Source organism: Botryllus schlosseri, chromosome 11 (genome assembly GCF_051294905.1).
Source record: "Botryllus schlosseri isolate E-star chromosome 11, Bs_hap1, whole genome shotgun sequence".
NCBI lineage: Eukaryota > Metazoa > Chordata > Ascidiacea > Stolidobranchia > Styelidae > Botryllus > Botryllus schlosseri.
Genome location: NC_137246.1, coordinates 24,257,549 through 24,274,967, shown reverse-complemented (window position 1 = coordinate 24,274,967; position 17,419 = coordinate 24,257,549). Strand labels below are relative to the sequence as shown.

General features: G+C 41.3%; 2 protein-coding genes across 2 annotated transcripts in view; both read right to left on the bottom strand.

Moving 5' to 3' along the window:
• LOC145449522 (hsp90 co-chaperone Cdc37-like) overlaps nucleotides 1–5,502 on the bottom strand; it is a 148,494-nt gene extending 142,992 nt beyond the window's left edge. The window contains exon 1 of the mRNA XM_080327912.1: nucleotides 5,499–5,502. The gene's annotated coding sequence lies outside the window, so the exon portion shown is untranslated. The remainder of the gene's footprint in view (nucleotides 1–5,498) is intronic.
• The window catches only part of LOC145450082 (eIF-2-alpha kinase GCN2-like), a gene marked incomplete at its 5' end in the record, with an annotated part of 57,372 nt that overhangs the window by 16,791 nt on the left and 23,162 nt on the right, over nucleotides 1–17,419 (bottom strand). The window contains 9 exon segments of the mRNA XM_080328563.1: nucleotides 14–131; nucleotides 191–294; nucleotides 2,188–2,252; nucleotides 2,549–2,753; nucleotides 3,411–3,468; nucleotides 7,898–8,041; nucleotides 8,117–8,196; nucleotides 8,263–8,440; nucleotides 14,010–14,139. Coding sequence (XP_080184689.1) covers nucleotides 14–131; nucleotides 191–294; nucleotides 2,188–2,252; nucleotides 2,549–2,753; nucleotides 3,411–3,468; nucleotides 7,898–8,041; nucleotides 8,117–8,196; nucleotides 8,263–8,440; nucleotides 14,010–14,139 — 1,082 coding nt within the window.

Genomic DNA, 17,419 nt, shown 5'->3' with positions numbered 1-17,419 from the left:
CGACAAAACTGACCAATCTCAGATTGGCCAACACTTCTGCTCGCCCCATTTTGGTTTGAAAATCGCTGGTGCACATCTCGAAAAATATGATGCCAAGACTGTATATGTCCACTTTCTCATCGTACATCACCCTGAACAATTGGCGAGGCGATGGTGTTTTCAACTCTGTCCAGTCTAATATCGGATTTACCTTGACGCCTTTTTGTCGAGTTCGGGTGCGACATACAACTTTGTACCTTTGTACCCTTCTGATTTGAACCTCTCGAGATTTTCAGGAATGCTACTGCTTGACTCCTGAAAATAAGCAGGAAACAAATAACGCGGAAGAAACTGTGCCGAAGCCAAGCAAAATGGCATCATCAGAGAATAACGGATGTCAATGACAATTCCATCGGGTGTTTCGAGTTTTTGTTCATGTTTTCAACATTATAAAACGGTTGGTACCATATCAGACAGTGATTCATGTTGCAACGCTAGGCATTCGAGGTGAGCATGACTCATCAGTAGGCACTGAGAAGGGTCATTGTATGAAAATCCAAGTTGGTTTCATAGATTCTTGTAACCCTAACGAATTAGCGCCTACACGACATCTCGAGTCTCTTAAAAATATGCACAGTCACAGGATTTAGGACAGTGATTCTTCAACTTTTTAGACCACGACGAAAATTTGAGTTTAAGGGCATCTCGCGACCCAAGCCTCACACATCAAAAATGATACATTTTCGTATTAGTATGCTACGTGTTTACGGGCATGTGTGACATAGAGAACGCGCAGACAACAGTTGTACGCACCGCAGCTCTGTGAAACATGTCTGACGCACACGATTTCGAATTCGGGGGCATAAATTTCCTCTTGCGGTCGCAATCATTTCTACGACTGTCTACTCCGATTGCGAGGATCGGACAATTCGGTGCTGATCATTTCGACGACCGGATATATCAGTATCGAAGGTTTCAACCAACTCGCAACAGTCAATTTTGGCCAAGGACATATCAGTATCAAAGATTTCGGCCAATCAGCTACGGTCATTTTATGTTAAGATTGTATCGCCACCGAACTTTTTGGCACCGCACTTTTCCCAGTCGTATGTTGGTCAATATTTCATGTCTTCATGTGTCCCGGCACATAAGGGGTTGGGCTCGTACTACATCTGTATTATACTATGGCACCCGCTCGTTGCACACCCCTACACTGAAGTATCTTAACGGTCTCTGACAGTGTTTTCCAGAGAATTCAATTTCGCACCAGTCCTGTCATGAATTCAAACCAATTTGTGTAATACAAAGGTCGGCACATTTTCATGATCAAGCCATAAAAGACTTTGCAACGTATCTTGCTTATTGGCTATATTACTCAACACAGTAACCACGGATATGTATAAACTATCCACAGGAAATCACACAAAGCGCGAAAAAAATTTTCAGTGCAAGAAATTGAACCAATAATACATTCATATTATAAGATCACTCTTGTGCAGTCGTGACCCAAAATTATACCTTAGCGGCCCATACTTCAAGAACCCCTCGCTTAGATGATCAGAACCCCCTTCTCAAAATCCTTAAAGTGATGTCAAATATTGCATTCTATTAATTGCTCATATATCAGCTCAATGTGGGAGTTTTGGTTTATAATAGGGCAAATATGATACCTTCAAATTATACAGGGAAAGCCATTAAATGTTGAAATTATGCACAAAATGACTCTATTTCAAGGGCGAGCAACATACGGCATGCAAGCCAGGTCTAGGATTTTGAGTGACCCGAAGACAGTTTCCGGTCTTACATGATAATGTGGCCCGCTGCCCCTACTACCTTCCTACTACGTCAAACCATAGTCGTTTACTATGGTCAAACTATAGTATGGTTACCATATTTCTGTGACCCAAATTCTGGACACTCTTTAGCGCCCACTAGGGGATTTCAAAATGAGTTATAACGTCACAGTAGCAAAGCTGTGCTCATAGACCAGAGGTGGTCACGATCCGATTCAGGAGTATCTGGCTGTGTGTTGTATAACAGTGACCGAAACCACATTTTCAGCCCCTTTCCGCCCAAATAAACAATGATTTTGAGCCCACCATAGGGGAATTGATGTAACTTCTGGGGGGGGGGGGGGCGCTTACTATATGAATCGGGTTTCTCTATGCATATGCCGGTGCGCACTACGGAGCTTTGTAAACACCCCACATCCAGTAGTTTCCGACCCGGCCCGGAGATTTGCTTGGTCTGAACAATTGGAACGCGCCTTTCAGCTGTCAAAAGAAGCGATCATTTCTGAAATTGAGAATGGTGTGAGACTCTTTGACCGTAGCCGACCAACGTGCCTCACGACTGATTGGTCTGTCACCGGGATTGGCTTTTTCATGACACAGAAGTACTGCAAGTGCGCTCCCGTGACGCCGTCCTGTTGTCCGGATGGATGGAAACTATGCCATGCAGGAAGCCGTTTTACTCACCCAGCTGAGAGCAGATACGCCCCCATTGAGGGAGAAGCACTGGCTGTCGCATATGCGCTCCATCAATCGAGGTACTACGTCCTAGGGTGCACCCAGCTGATCGTCGCCACTGATCATAAGCCTCTTGTGCCGGTCTTCAATGACAGCTCCCTGTCGGACGTCACCAACAGACGGCTCCTCAACCTCAAGGAAAAGACCCTTGGATACCGCTTTCAGATTGTCCACGTGCCCGGCAAGAGCAATCACGTTGCAGACGCTGCTTCCAGGAACCCTCATGGCCCGTCCATTAGATCCTGACTGCGTTGCATGCCTGGCATCAGGGCACTTCTGTCATGAATGCTAGGGCGAGGGACTCCGCTTTTTGGCCACTGATCACAGTCGACATCTCTCGCATTAGAGTTAGAGACCAGTGTGGTCACTGCCACAGGATCGCAAAATCTGCCATGCAGCCTCCAGCCGTCCCGGAGTACCCTTTCCAGATGATCTGCAGTGATTACTTTTCCCACAATGGCAAGGACTACGTTGCCATTGTCGACCGGCATTCTAACTGGCCGATTGCGTGTCACTCGAACTCTGGTGCCAATGGACTCATCTCGCAGCTACGGCAAGCCTTCATGACTTTCGGCATTCCGGAAGAGTTGACTACTGACGGTGGGCCACACTTCACCGCTGGAAAGACCCAGGCATTCCTGAAATCATGGGGAGTAGCTCACAGAATATCTTCGGTCGCCAACCCACACGCGAACTGTCGAGCCGAAATTGCAGTCAAGACGGTGAAACGGATGCTCATTGACAACACATCCAGCGGCGGCTCATTGGATGTTGACAAATTCCAACGAGCAGTGTTGCTTTACCGCAATTCCATTGACCCGGTGACTAAGGTCTTCCCTGCAATGATTATATTTGGACACCCTATTCGCGATGCTATCCCGATCCCATATGCGCACTACGTACCCTATGAATCATGGCGAGAGATTGTAGCCCATCAGGAACTTGCTCTGGCACGGCGTACCTGTCGCGAATACAAAAATGGAGCGAGCACACCAAGACGTTGCCAGCTTTAAAAGTCGGGGACCATGTATACCTGCAGGATCTGGTTGGGAACCACCCGAAACGCTGGGAGAGAACAGGTAATGTCGTAGAGGTGCGCCAGCACCACCAGTACGTCATTCGCGTTGACGGGTCTGGCCGCGTAACCATACGTAACCGACAGCACTTGCGCCGCTTTACGCCATTCTCAGTGCCCGAGCACCCGACATTTCCAACCGCACCGCTTCAGGATTTTAGACCTGCGACGGACCGTCGCGAGGTCCACACCGCATCGCCTGCCGCCTCAGAACCAGCCGCTTATCCGGACAGCTTGCCTACTGATGTCTACGAGCCTCCTGCAACAATCACTCCACGGCCACCGCTGGCCCAGGCCCGCTTACAGCCATACAAGCCAGGACTGTCAGAATCTCAGCCCTTGCCTCAATGCCTAGGTCACGACGCGCTGTCGTCGATCCTTGAGAGAGACTGTCTTTCGTGCTAACATCACCTTGGCACTCCAAGACTCGTCCGTGGGGATGGGAGATAGATAACCACGCTATCTTTCTCTACAGATCCTAGTCATCCTTTTCCTCACCCTTACTTGAGACTGTGAAATACTTGGCGAGGGGAGGGGGGGGAGGATAGCAATTTACCGTTTCGTTGCAATAGGTTTCTTTATGCGATGTGATATATATTTTCATTCTGTAAGGCTGTCAAAAAAATGTTTGTTTAACGCCGATCACTTCGACCAACTCTAGTTCACAGTAAAATATTACGACAAGTCAGAAACGGCCAAACATGTAAAGCTTTTGTACTTAGAACTGGCGTTTCATCATGTGAAACACTAATAAAAAGTCTCGAAACCATTTAAAAACATCACTAGAAATTAACCAATGCTCATCTCTGGCTCTGTCCCATCATAGAACACATGGTATTTGATGTAAGACACATAATGTCCTAGGTCGAGACGGACCGACTGTCCCATAACCGATGCATATAGGCCTGTTTATTTCCATTGTGAATTAACACGCATTTCAGGTTTCGTGTTGAGCTGTTAGTAAGCAGTCTTCATTCATCTGGTTGTCTATAACAGACAATGCAAAAGAAACAGTATATATCATGGCAATAAACCAAAACCAAGTCAGCTTTACTCGATCCCGATAAAATGTGACAGTATATGGAAACTGGAGAAGAAGAATTAGCATGATCAGTGCAGGCGGATATTAATGATGATAAATTATTTCAAGTTATCATAATAAGCACTTTTTTCTTTGGAAAAGCAGACATCCTGTTTCTTTTACTGTTTCAAAACTAGCTTAAAGGGCCACATATTTGGGTCATGTACCGGAGTGAACAATTCTCTCCTACATAATATACCGACAATACAAGTTTAATGTTTGCAAACTTACGTTTTACGAAAGAGCAGTATGCTGTCATAAAATGCATTGACCGATTAAGTCTGCAGGACAGATGTATAAAGATAGATAACGTTAGGAACTAAACTAGGAACGGAGCTGCTAATCACAATCTTTAACCGAACAGTGGTATATAAAGATGATAACTGCTACCGACTAAAAATAGTTGCATCCACATATACATTTATGGGTCGAAAAGAGGTCCTGATCAAAAGAAGATAGAGAACCACTGGATTCAAGTTCCCCGAAAACACAGTTATGCTGTTCTACAACAACCCAGGTTTCATCATTGTAAATGATTTCGATAACAATATTTGATGTGTTGCTGTTGTACGTTCACCATAATGTCACTAACGAAAGCCGAAATTTGATTAATTTATGAAAATGAGAAAAATACATACCAAAAAATCTGACGTGATAGAGAAATTCTGAGCACATAATCGGATTCAGCAACCTAATATTAGCCTAAATCAATCATTAAAATTTTTGAGGCAAATTTGTAGACCAGTGTAATTTTATGGGTCGAAAAGAGCTTTTGATTGCACGAAGATAGAGAATCACTGGATTCAAGTTCACCGAACACTCACTCATTCTGTATTATAACAACCCAGGTTTCATGATAGATGATTTCAATAACAATATTTGATCTGGTGCTGTTGTATGCTACCGTGATGTCACCGGAGGTGGTCAAAGTAGTCAAAAAGGCTACTCAAGTAGAAGTAGAAACACAAAAATCTACTCAAGTACGAGTAGAAGTACTCTTTTAAAAAGCAACCTAAAACTACTTGAAGTGGAAGTAGAATTTCCTGGCTTAAAATCTACTCAAGTAAGTAAGTAGTTTTTAAAACGGTCATAATACGTTCCTATGGACTGACAAAAGCTGCAAAATGAGCTATACGGAAGGTGCAGAGAGCTTGATTCATATTGATGTATCACATGAGGTATCAATTTGCGAGAGCATAAGCATTCGTCTGCATCATGGGGTGCAAAAGATATCGCTATGGATACTAATCTTTGTTTACCCGAACACCCCGTTTTAGAAAGCATCATGGTGCGGCACCCTCGCCCATGGTTTAGTCGAAGAGCAACACCAAGAAGCTGCATCGGTGCAAGATTAGTATACGCTAATATAAAATATAACGAATCATAAAAATGCCATACCATAGTGTAATTTTATTTTCGGAAAATAGAGGCATTGCTACACTTGCCTTCAAGCTTCAACATGTAAGTTTTCCAGATCCAGACAAAGGAACTGAAACTAATGATACTTCAAATTAGAAGAGGAATACAAACACCACTTTTGAAAAGCGGGAAATGTGTTACATGTCTCTTGTCCAGATAACTTCAACAGTGGTCTGCTAAAACAGGTCTCATGATCAAAAAGTCAGAGGCCACTTTTCCATATTAGGAAACGCCATGCAGGGCTGCTAGATTACGATATGATAGGTAAATGCTAGATTGTGAAACTACTAGTTTCAAACATTATGCTGGGAGATATTTACTGTGATGAGCTATTTCATATTAACGACAATGCGGTATGAGTAAAAGGAGCCACGCTACCGCTACCTAAATTATAGCCTATACACGAAAACTTTCGTGAAAACATAGGCTACTTGACACTCCATATCTACTTTGCGCCAAGCGCGATGAAAATTCTGGGCTTCATTCAACTTTTATGAAAATTAATGTTGGTACTCCATGAAAACAGCCTAGAAATTCCTCAGTCTCTCCTTCGAATTGAGGATTATACTACTTCTTCTTGACAAACTGAAAATAGCGAAAAGTAAGTAAGTAGATCACAACATATTTCGAAGTAGAAGTAGCGGAAATTAGATATACTTGATTAAGTACCACAAGTAGTGTAAAACTACTTGAGTACTTCGAAAAAGTAGAAGTACTTCGTTACTGACCACCTCTGGATGTCACTAACGAAAGTCAAAATTTGACTAATTCATGAAAATGAGAAAAATTCATAGGGAAAAAATCCGACGTGATAGAGAAATTCTGAGCACAGAATCGATTCAGCAACCTTAAAATTAGCCTAAATCAATCATTAAAATTTTTGGCGCAAAATTTTTTTCGAAATTTGTAGACCAGTGTTATCTATAATTTACATCTGAAATTTGCTCTGTCACCCGTCTCAATGAGTCGTTCTTGGGTACTTGGTGGAATTCAATTCAACAAAATTAAGCTCCAGAAAGAACTATTTTCCTGTCGTGTAATTTGTCAATTAGTGCTGTTTTTCTTTGCCATCCACCCAATCACCACTCATCCCGACATATTACTACCGAGGACTCGTGGCACAAATTAGGCTAGATCTTTTCATCAACCTGAGGTTCAATACGTTTAGTAGTACTGTTTTCAAATCATGATAATTGAGAGAATCCATCTCCCTACCCCTCCACAATCCGCATGTAGATATACCCATGTAACTTGATATCCAAACATGATTTGCACCAGTTGTTAACTGGTTCGTGCCAAGTGCTGAATTCCATAAAACTTTAGACCTACAAATTACAAAATTCCCTCACAGTGGGGAATCACCCGGTTGGAAACAATTGAATTAGCGAGGCCACAATATCCTACCGGGGTTGTGCATGTATCAGTACACCATGCGCAGGAGGCGGTAGTTCGTGTGTCGGGTGTCGCTGTGCCCTGTCAACTTACGCTTATTGTCAGCACTGATTAAATGAGTTTTGGAGTTGAAAATGGAGCTAAGAAATTTGGAGGGATAATCCGCATTTCAAAAAGAGCGGTTTCAACTTTGAAATGAAGAAATCTTAGGAAATGGTATTAACGTGCACCATGCAGTCTCTATGACATCATAATGATAAAAATAACTAAATCATGAAAGTAACTCCCTAACTCTGATCTGGATACACTCCGGCGCAAAAACACTAATAACATGCTCAATGAACAGTATCCGTACTCTATTTGTGATGTTTTTGCGGGCTAGAAGCTCTGCCAGAATCTGAAGCTACGCCGTTGTCTCAATACCATACCCTGAAGGAGTGTGACGTTGCCAGTCCGAAGTCTCCAATTTTTATATGATCGTGGAGGTCCAGAAATATGTTTAGCGGCTTCAGGTCGCGATGTATCATGCCCTGTCCGTGAATGTAAACCAGACCGTACAAGATTTCCCTGAGAAGCGGAACGCAGGCAATAAAACAGCTAACGTTCTCATCAGATGGTTTCACCGAAAGCAGATTTACAAACCTAAACAAACACCACATCCTTTCCTCAGCCAAGCCCTTGTTGATTGCTTCCCTCAATGTATTGTTCTCGCAAAATTCCATCTGCAAAAAAACACAAAATTTGCCGACTCGTACTAAAGGACGAATGCTGTCGGGGAAACGACGTACCTGAATGCAAAGATATCGCATGGTGAGAGAAGGTTCGTCGTCAGTTGTAGTCTTGGTAAAACCGGTTGAGTGCAACATTCCGTGAATGTTGTCGTCAGAGGCTTCTCTCTCGGGGGCTTCGCCTTCAAATATTATGCTTTCTTCAAATCCTTGCGGTTGTGTATTTATCGCCTTTTTGCTAGAAATGCCAATACTGTGTGAGAGTGTGTTCTGATACTGTCATCACCTCACCCATACCAGATTTTACAATAATCTATCTAACTGTCTATCTATCAAACAAAAATTCAACTAACGTCAGTGACGTGGGTAAGACAAAGTTTAGATTTATACCCAATAGCGTAATTTCAGCAATGACTCTTAACAAATCCTTACACCAAGGATGACCACCGCTTGGTTTCGAGTGGCTCGCGTGGTAAATTTTGAAATTACTTTCCATGCACCCACCCTCCCAATTTTTTGTAAATTTTCGAAAATTAGCATAAAGTATAGTATCTTGGGTAGATTTATTCAACTCTCCAGATTTCTTTCTTTTAATATAAGTACCCGGTGCCTGTGACACCCGTGGTACAAACGCAGCCCATGTAGGAAAAATTGCACCTGATGTAGAAATCCGACTTTAAATGGCGTGCGTCTCACCCAATGAGTTTTTCTTATAAATTGCTGAGCTTCTTGGAGGTATAGAACTTCAATATGCTATAGAATAGTATAGTTATATTGAAATGAACCCAAATATTTTCGGTTGACACTTGTCAGGGGTATGCGTCAGGAGCTAGTACAGAAATGGAAAGAACATGACTCATCTCCTGAAGCTTGATTCAGAACAGGTAAAAGCCATGAATTCTGCCATTGGCAAACATTTGCTGGGTAATGCTATTTGTGCGAAAAATTATCGTGGCGACAGATTTCGGTACATCGGGTGAGGCCGTTCACACTTACATTTAGGTGACTTGGAGTCGACTTTTATCAAAATCAACCAACTCTGTGCCTACAGAAATAATTCGTGTACCATCTAAAAATCGTACTTGAGCAAAATTTCATGTCGGGGATGTCATATTTTGTGATATGATTGTTGACACACAGCAGGGGTCGGGAACCTTTTTCTTCCGAAGAGCCATATTGACCCTATATTTTCCATTTTAACTTCCAAAGAGTCATACATGTCAATCAACTACTACGTCACAATTGAAACATGGTGACGTCGTGGTAGAGCAAATTCGAAACCACAACATAGGATTCGTCGTTTGCACCGTATTTTCTCTGTAAAAACTGGTACTAATCATGCTGGTTGCCTTATTTAAGTAATGAGTATGCGAAACTTGAGTTCCATAGATGTTTTGCAAGTTATATATTTTTAATTGTATTGCACTGAGAGGCATATGATATTTTTCGAAACTTAAGACAATTAACATTTAACTTTCCAACAGACATAGACAACAGTAAAAGTATGAATCTACTTTTTACATGCTTTTTACAGTTGCGTCTTTTGGTGTTGCATGGTATTCCTGATGGCTTAGTAGTCTGATTGATAAAATTGTTGAGGTTAAGCTTCATACAAAATTTGAGACATTCGTCAGTTATACGAGATCGCAGGTTCGTCTTGATGCTATTCTTAAATGCGAGGACCCATGATGACATGTGTAGGTGGAGCCAAACATTGTCACGATACAGCGGTATACATACCCACTTTAATCTGTGATGCGTCAGTGACGTGGGGTCAGGGGAGGCACGTGAGGCAGTGCTTCACCTGTCTACTAGAGTTTGAACATTTTCCCACCTAAATCACACAACTTACATATTTATTGTTCGAAAATAAAGCGCGAAAGGAGAGGTAAGGCATATAGGTGAGGCACGGCCGGGCCATACCTTGCCTGTGATAGCGCAATTCATCGTAAATATCATAGAATTTATAATAAACTGATATTATTCGAATGTAATTGTCGCACTGATTCCGAGTTTTCAATTCTCAAAGTATTCGGCGGTAACATAACGTTGTGCCACATGCCTACATTGTAATAGCGACTACAAAGCTACGTTATCAATCGAGAACGTGGATAGCTATTATGGCCTTGTATGTAATTTGAATTTGTAATTGTGAATGTTACTTCCACTGCAGTTCATTTCTCGCCGTAGATCAGGAAGAAAATGTGTATTTGAAAACTTCATTCTGATACAGGCGCCGCCATGTCTCCTAGTCTCTTTGATCAATCAACGTATCATGCAATCCAAGATTTCTTGGTGGGTATACATCGAATTCGGGAGTGATGTTGGTCGCCGGCGCAACAGCACCTTGATAATTTTGAAAAGGGGGTCTGAGCTCGTAACCCTGAATACGCCACTGTATTAACCTCTCAAAGTCTCAAAGACCTGTTAATACTGCCACAAGAATAATTCTACTGGTCGTGCTGAAGATTTAACATGTTGTTGCAATATTGATAAATCAGGTACAAAAATAAAAATTTCGCAAAGAGTCTATGTTCTTTCCATTTCTCTACTACCTGTAGTTGTTGACGATTACCACTGACAAAGTTCATTTCAATATGAATATACTATTAAATTATAATTTGGTTTGGGACATGTGAGCGATTCTAATGTATTTTCAGTAGAGACACTCTTTTCCTCACTTTTTCGCTGAGTCACAAAACCAAAAATCTACCACTTTACATTTCTTTTTTGATTTCAAGGTTGTTTATTCGATTCCAAATACATGAAAATCATGAATAACACACAGGTCGCGACTTAGGTCACCTCACATCACCATAGAACACCGGTGCACAAAATGAACTGTGCATCAACAACAAGGTTAAAAGAACACACAATTGAAGCATGATTTTCACGCAAATCAGAAAGATTATAATGAATATTTATTGCAAATCGGTGCAAACCTGCCGTTTCCTTTCAGAGACCTGTACAGTAATAAGAGGCTACACCAGTGGTTCCCAAACTTTTTCGGTGTGAGGGCCAAATTTAGAATTTCAGAGTACGGTCGGGGCCGCACGAATACTACGGCTATGAAACGGACCCAAACAGTCATCATGGCTATTTCGGAGTAGTTTTATTGCCCTGGCGAGATTTCAAAACTGTACACTGTTTACCGCTACTTATCTGCTGCATTGGATGTCCGTTGAGTGAATCACCTTTTCTCGCCTAAACGCGCGAAGCGCGAGAAATTCCTTTAGTCTCATGACTGAATCGGTCAATATGATCGGGAATTGCATGTATTGCTATCAATTTTCATCCAGTCTCTGTTCACGTAGTCTGATTTACCGGTAGAGCTGAGTGAGGTGTGTTTGAAAAGGTATAGGCCGCCTCAATAGTAATTAAACATCTCCGGCGGTATACCCGTTGGCAGCAACGTAACTGCACTTCGTCAGGACCCCGGGCTCCCATAGGGTGATAACCTGACCCCGCATCACGTTGTTCGCTTTTGCCACAAAATTAAACTGTTTAGTGAGACAGCGCGACGCGCGAATATTTCGATAATTCATAATAAAATCGGTGAATAAGATCGGGAATTGCATTGTTGTCCTCTTTGCCCACGTAATCAGATTTACCGGTAGAGCTGAGTGAGAGGTGTCTTTGAAACTGCTGACCCCGTAAAATTAAACATCTTCGGGCGGGCGGACCCCTAGGTACGACTTCTTTACGTGATGTTATTTCGTGACCTCCTGTCTGCTATATCAAAAAATGTAGAATTGCCCAAACCTACTAAACTGAAAGACCACACGATTTCAGATTGGCATTTCTTCACTGGCATATAATATTCTTTCCTGCGGGATGGTATTTGTCCTGTGAGGTACAGATTGCCAAGACAAGAACATTCGGCGCCAGTCATTCAGGCGCCTATATGGACAATTAAACCTACATGTATTTTGTTTATATAACGAAGTTTTTGGTATTTCGAAGTTTTTTGTCAGCATAAAAGCAGTCCTTTACGGCCAAGGCTTTCTCGTCGCCGATCGTTCTGACATACTTCTTGGAGTCACATGTTACATGGCCTGAAACTTTATATGTCTTGGTGCGTTGCGTTACGGTCATGGCCAAAGCTGATATACCTATTTCTATAAATATTGCGTATTTTTTCTTGGGGAAGAGTGCCCAATAATCAAGATATGTGGCGAATCAAAATCGCACATAGCGCAAAAATTTTTGAAAAAGTTGCACAAATTTTCAAAAAATACTCTGTAATTTATGCTAATTCACGAAATAATTTTGGGCCCCCTTCGAGCTCGGCCCCCTCAATTAAGTCAGCACTGTAGGAACGCTACGGCGGCTATTTCGGGAGCTTGACAGGAAAGTTGACCTTTTTTCGGTCAACCACCAGTTCATGTGAAAGAAAAATTGTATTTTCCGGGAGTTGAGCCTCTTTTTTTTTAGTCAAGCGACCACGAAGTGGGAAAAAATTTACCATTTTTTCATGATTTTCCTCCGGTTTTGAAAGTTATCAATACCTATTTATATCTATAGCTACTGCTCGTTCAACTGGAAAGTTAGGGCACATTGCATTGAAACAGCAGCGACGTAACGTTAGCAGTCTATACTCACAACTTTCCTACAATTCTATAATTAAAAACTACAGAGGCCAAGCTGAGCAAGAGCATTTTATAAATATAAATTTTATTTATAGTCATAAATCGATTTCTTAATATATTTTTGGGGCCGCAAGAAGACTATCTGGGAACCGCACTTGGGAATCACTGGGCTACACCTTTGAATGGGACATCATATTGTTTGGTTGACATGCAACAGCGTGATACCAGTTGCTTAATTGCAAATGAGCTTGTATATATTGGAGATAAAATCTTCATTTCAAAAGGATGGGAGTTGAATTTTTAACCTCTTACGCCCCTGCTTACCCTTCTGTACATGATGTTTGTGATTGCGCATGTCATTTGATCACCTTTAGTTAAGTTCGTAAGTAAACAATCAATAGTAATTAAAGCCTTCTCGGATAAGCTGCTCTCACTCTCACCGGTCATCGCTATATAAAGCGTTTGCGAACCATTAATTGTTGATCTATGTTATCACACAATTAATTGAAAACTTACCTTACTTACGGTTAGATGTATGTATGTTCCAGTCACGCACGTGTCTGCTATATTCATTTAGATCCTATTGATTTGTAACTTGAACGTCTTTATAAACTCGTTGGAAAAGCATTTGAGTTACAGTGAATATGATAATATAACTCAACAGACAGGTTTCTGCGCTTAGAAATCGGCATTACAGGATACAGACTGCCTCTGGCGAGACACGGGGGATCCCGGTTCGGAACCACTCAATTACAGGCTCACGTTACTCACAGGCGAATAGTAGCTAGGGTTACCATAAGTCCTTCTTTTTCAGGAAATCGAAAATGTCCTCCCGAGGACGTTTAAATGTCCTCATTTTTTGGAATTCGTCCCCCTTTATTTTTTTTAAATATATTAATCAACACCACAGCAGTATTATTATAAAGTGGGTCATTCGGAAAAAATGACCTTTTTTTAGTCAATACAGCAGGATCTCCCGTAAAAAAACAGAATCAGCAGTTTTGAACTTCGCTAAACTAACTTTTGTGATGGAACCAAATCGTACACGATCTGGATATGAATTTGAAATCTGTAGGATTTAAGGGGTTCTGTGAAACTGTATTTTGTATTCGGACAAGACGTTTCGATTACATCGAAATTGGACAATATGCTCAAATACATGACTGCGTGAATATTCCAAATTTACTCAACTCTCGCGCAAACGCAAGCCGAGCTCACCTGCTTAAATGCTTGTCGTTTGTGTTGTCATCCTCCTCACTGTCGTCAAGTTTATTATTATCATTGTCCGTAGATCCCCAGTCTGAGTAGCTCTCATTGACAGGTGGCGGCGCATTGGCGGTGATATCATCTAGTACAAAAAGTGCATAATATTTACCGGTAGTAATTGACAATTTTGTTTTCTCAGGAGACTCGGATACTAATGCGTGTCGATTTCCTAGGCCTCAAATCCTGTCTACTTGGCTGTTACTACTTATGTTAAGAGCAGCAAACTTTGCTTATCAATCAGTCTTGTATTCAGCTAAATAAACCAATCACACCAGATTGAAAAATGCTAACGGTAGAGTGCGACTTGAATCAATAAAGAATCAGGAGCATGATGAGGCTGACGGTGAAGATTCGCAATAATCCTTACTTGTCTGTGATCGAAGAACATGGAAAGTGAAAAGTGATTCAAGAACACAAACAGTTCACCAATGCAATAAAACTTATCAAACGAAATAACAATCAAACAAATTAGAAATACAATTTCAGTACAAACACAGTTTCAAAGACCCTCTCGCCGAAACGAGTGAGTCGTCAGAGTAACTCCTTATCAAGAACATTTGACGTATTGGGTCAAGGCAACAACATTCTCACATCTCAGTCAGTTCTGTTATGATTTCAGACGGGGAGAATTTATATTACACTCGTAATACTGTAGCTGGGGCACTCGTGCATAAGACATGTTTTTATATATAAGCTTTTCCTATCTGAATGCATCTTACACATACAAACTATGGACTTCAATAGGTCTTCATCTTGTACTGCACTCGCCAATGCTCCGTAGCAAGATGCGTGTCACATACAGAGTCTATTATTCAAATTTTGATCTCGGATTTATGCACAAGTATGACACACACGTGCTGAATTAAGTTAAATATGTTCCTTGTGGTACAGAATTTGAATATTGCAACAAACAACACATTCACATTCGCAATTTATTCACTCCAAGCTTTTTAACTGACACTTATCGGGAGCGGTCGTCAGTAAATACGGAGATTGCAATTCGAAATATAAAGATGAAATAGATAGTGTGAGGTAAGAATGGTATAAAAACAAGAATGAGAGAATATAGAAAACGAGAGCGTTAAGCAAAAATGCAATTAGCGCAATACGAAATGGCTATAATAAACAGACAGAATCACAACGATAGTCAATTCGAGAACCTTTAAATCAGTGGTGGGCAAACTACGGTCCGTGGACCGCATGCGGCCTGCAACACCGTTCTGTGCGGCCCGCTAGAGTCTACAGAAACTTAATAAAAATATTGATAAAATGTGTACTAAAAATCGAACTAATACAAGGACTTGATTAAACTTTTTCTTAGTATATTTCAACACGATAATTCAAGGCAGTGGTTGTCAAACTGAGGGGTGAGCCCCCCGTGGGGGCGTGAAAGCATCCGAAGGTGGGCGCTAAGCTGAGCTATACTGATTCTTTTTCGCGGTCCGCGTGATTTACATACAATTGATAATTATTGCACTGTATTTAGTCTGAATTTCATATTTAAAAATCTCTCATCCACAGTCGTAACCTGCCATGCCATCAAACTATCCGTTAGGTTTGTTAGCATCCTGGTTGCGTTTAAGGGGGTGGGGGGGGGGGCGAAATCTTTCACCATCATAAGGGGGAGGGGCGTGTCCTAAAAAGTTTGAGAACCACTGTTCTAAGGTAAATACTTGCTATATTACTTTTTATGTTCAATTTCTGGCTTGGGTCCCACGCAGTTTGAAAGGTTTCAACTGCTAAACATCACAGAAATCCTATACGAGATTGACATAATTCGGATCACGAGTGTGATTTAAGATTGGCCACTACAGTTTTAATTATTCCAGTGATGTGCTTATAAAAACGATTCGCGCGTGTCTAAGGTAGATTCGCTCTCTGCATGCGTGGGCTATTTATATTTTATCTACACATAGTTGAAGCGTGTTTGAAGCTAACATGGTTATGATGCTGTCAGCATTGTGTGTCCTGGAACTGTACAAAAAGCCAAATAAGTAAATCTATGAACAGATCGCTGCTCACAGATTTAAATTTCAATCCTGTTTTAAGAATCGGGACTACCGACTTTCATCTCTAGTTTTGACAAATTGGTTATTGAGGTCGACCAGCCTATGAAATCTCGCCACTGGTTTGTATTGAATAAGCATATATATTATCTCCATATCATCACTATATAATCAAATACCGATATTTAGTTTTGGTTTATAATTTCAATTTTATATAGTGCGGCCCGCGAATGAATTCAGATATTGAATGCGGCCCGCGAGCTCAAAAGTTTGCCCACCCCTGCTATAAATGGAACAGAGAACGTCCACGAGCAATAATTGAAAATCTGTTATCGTTATACGATTTTGCCCACTCGGGATGAGTAAGAAGGTGCTGACCTATTGCAGAGTTACATGCCATGGTCTGATCATAGTCTCGCAAGAGAGGGTTGCTTGTCTGGGATTGCGATTGACTGTCTGAAATGGCATTGGCGTTTGTGCTTGGGCACATGTTGGTCAATTCTTTGTAGCAAACAAAGTGATGTACGAGCCACATACCGACTGTCGCAGTGGTACATATAATTGTAAATAATACCACTCTGTTTTTTTGGCAGGTAGCACATCCTTCTGTGCTGCAGGCAAGAGAGATTTTGTTGTGAAAATGATCCCTAGACCAATAGACGACACGATTTGCTTCTCAAATCTACCGGAAACTTTACCAATCCATGGTAAATGTAAATATGCCGGAACTGGACATTTACTTGGTCCAATGAATTTGTTGGATCTGAAATCATTTAGCTTTTTGTCAATGGTTGACTTCACAATGTATTCTAGATATCCGTTGGACTGAAAGATTTTCTGTATGAAATTTAATTCAGATTCAAGTTCGGACTTACTGCAAATCATGAGAGCCCTGTGAACAAGCGTTCTTATCAGATTAGGTTTGCGCTTAGTCGGACAAAAAGAATTTCAAGCGATATATTGGCCAGTGAAAGTGGTTTTCCGAAAGACTGACGTTAAAAACTTCTTATTGAACTTTTTTACAAAGACATCAAGAAACACAAGGGAATTGTTATGTTCCTTCTCCATCGTAAATATGAGCGACGGGTGAAGCTGAATCAAATGCCTTTAAAAATATATCACACTGTGATTCTTCGTTAAGACCACGAAGGTGTCATCAACATTCCGATGGTACATCAATGGCTCACCAAAGTTCTGAAATAACTTTTTCTCGTGATAACCTACGAAAATATGTAGTGTCCATCCATTTTCACCAAAGGCCCACATGCAGTTTACCAAGGAGTGTTTCTTGCTAATTTGTAATCTTAGAAATGGCTGTAACAGCACTCTGTCGGGCGCCCATTAAAAACCCCGATC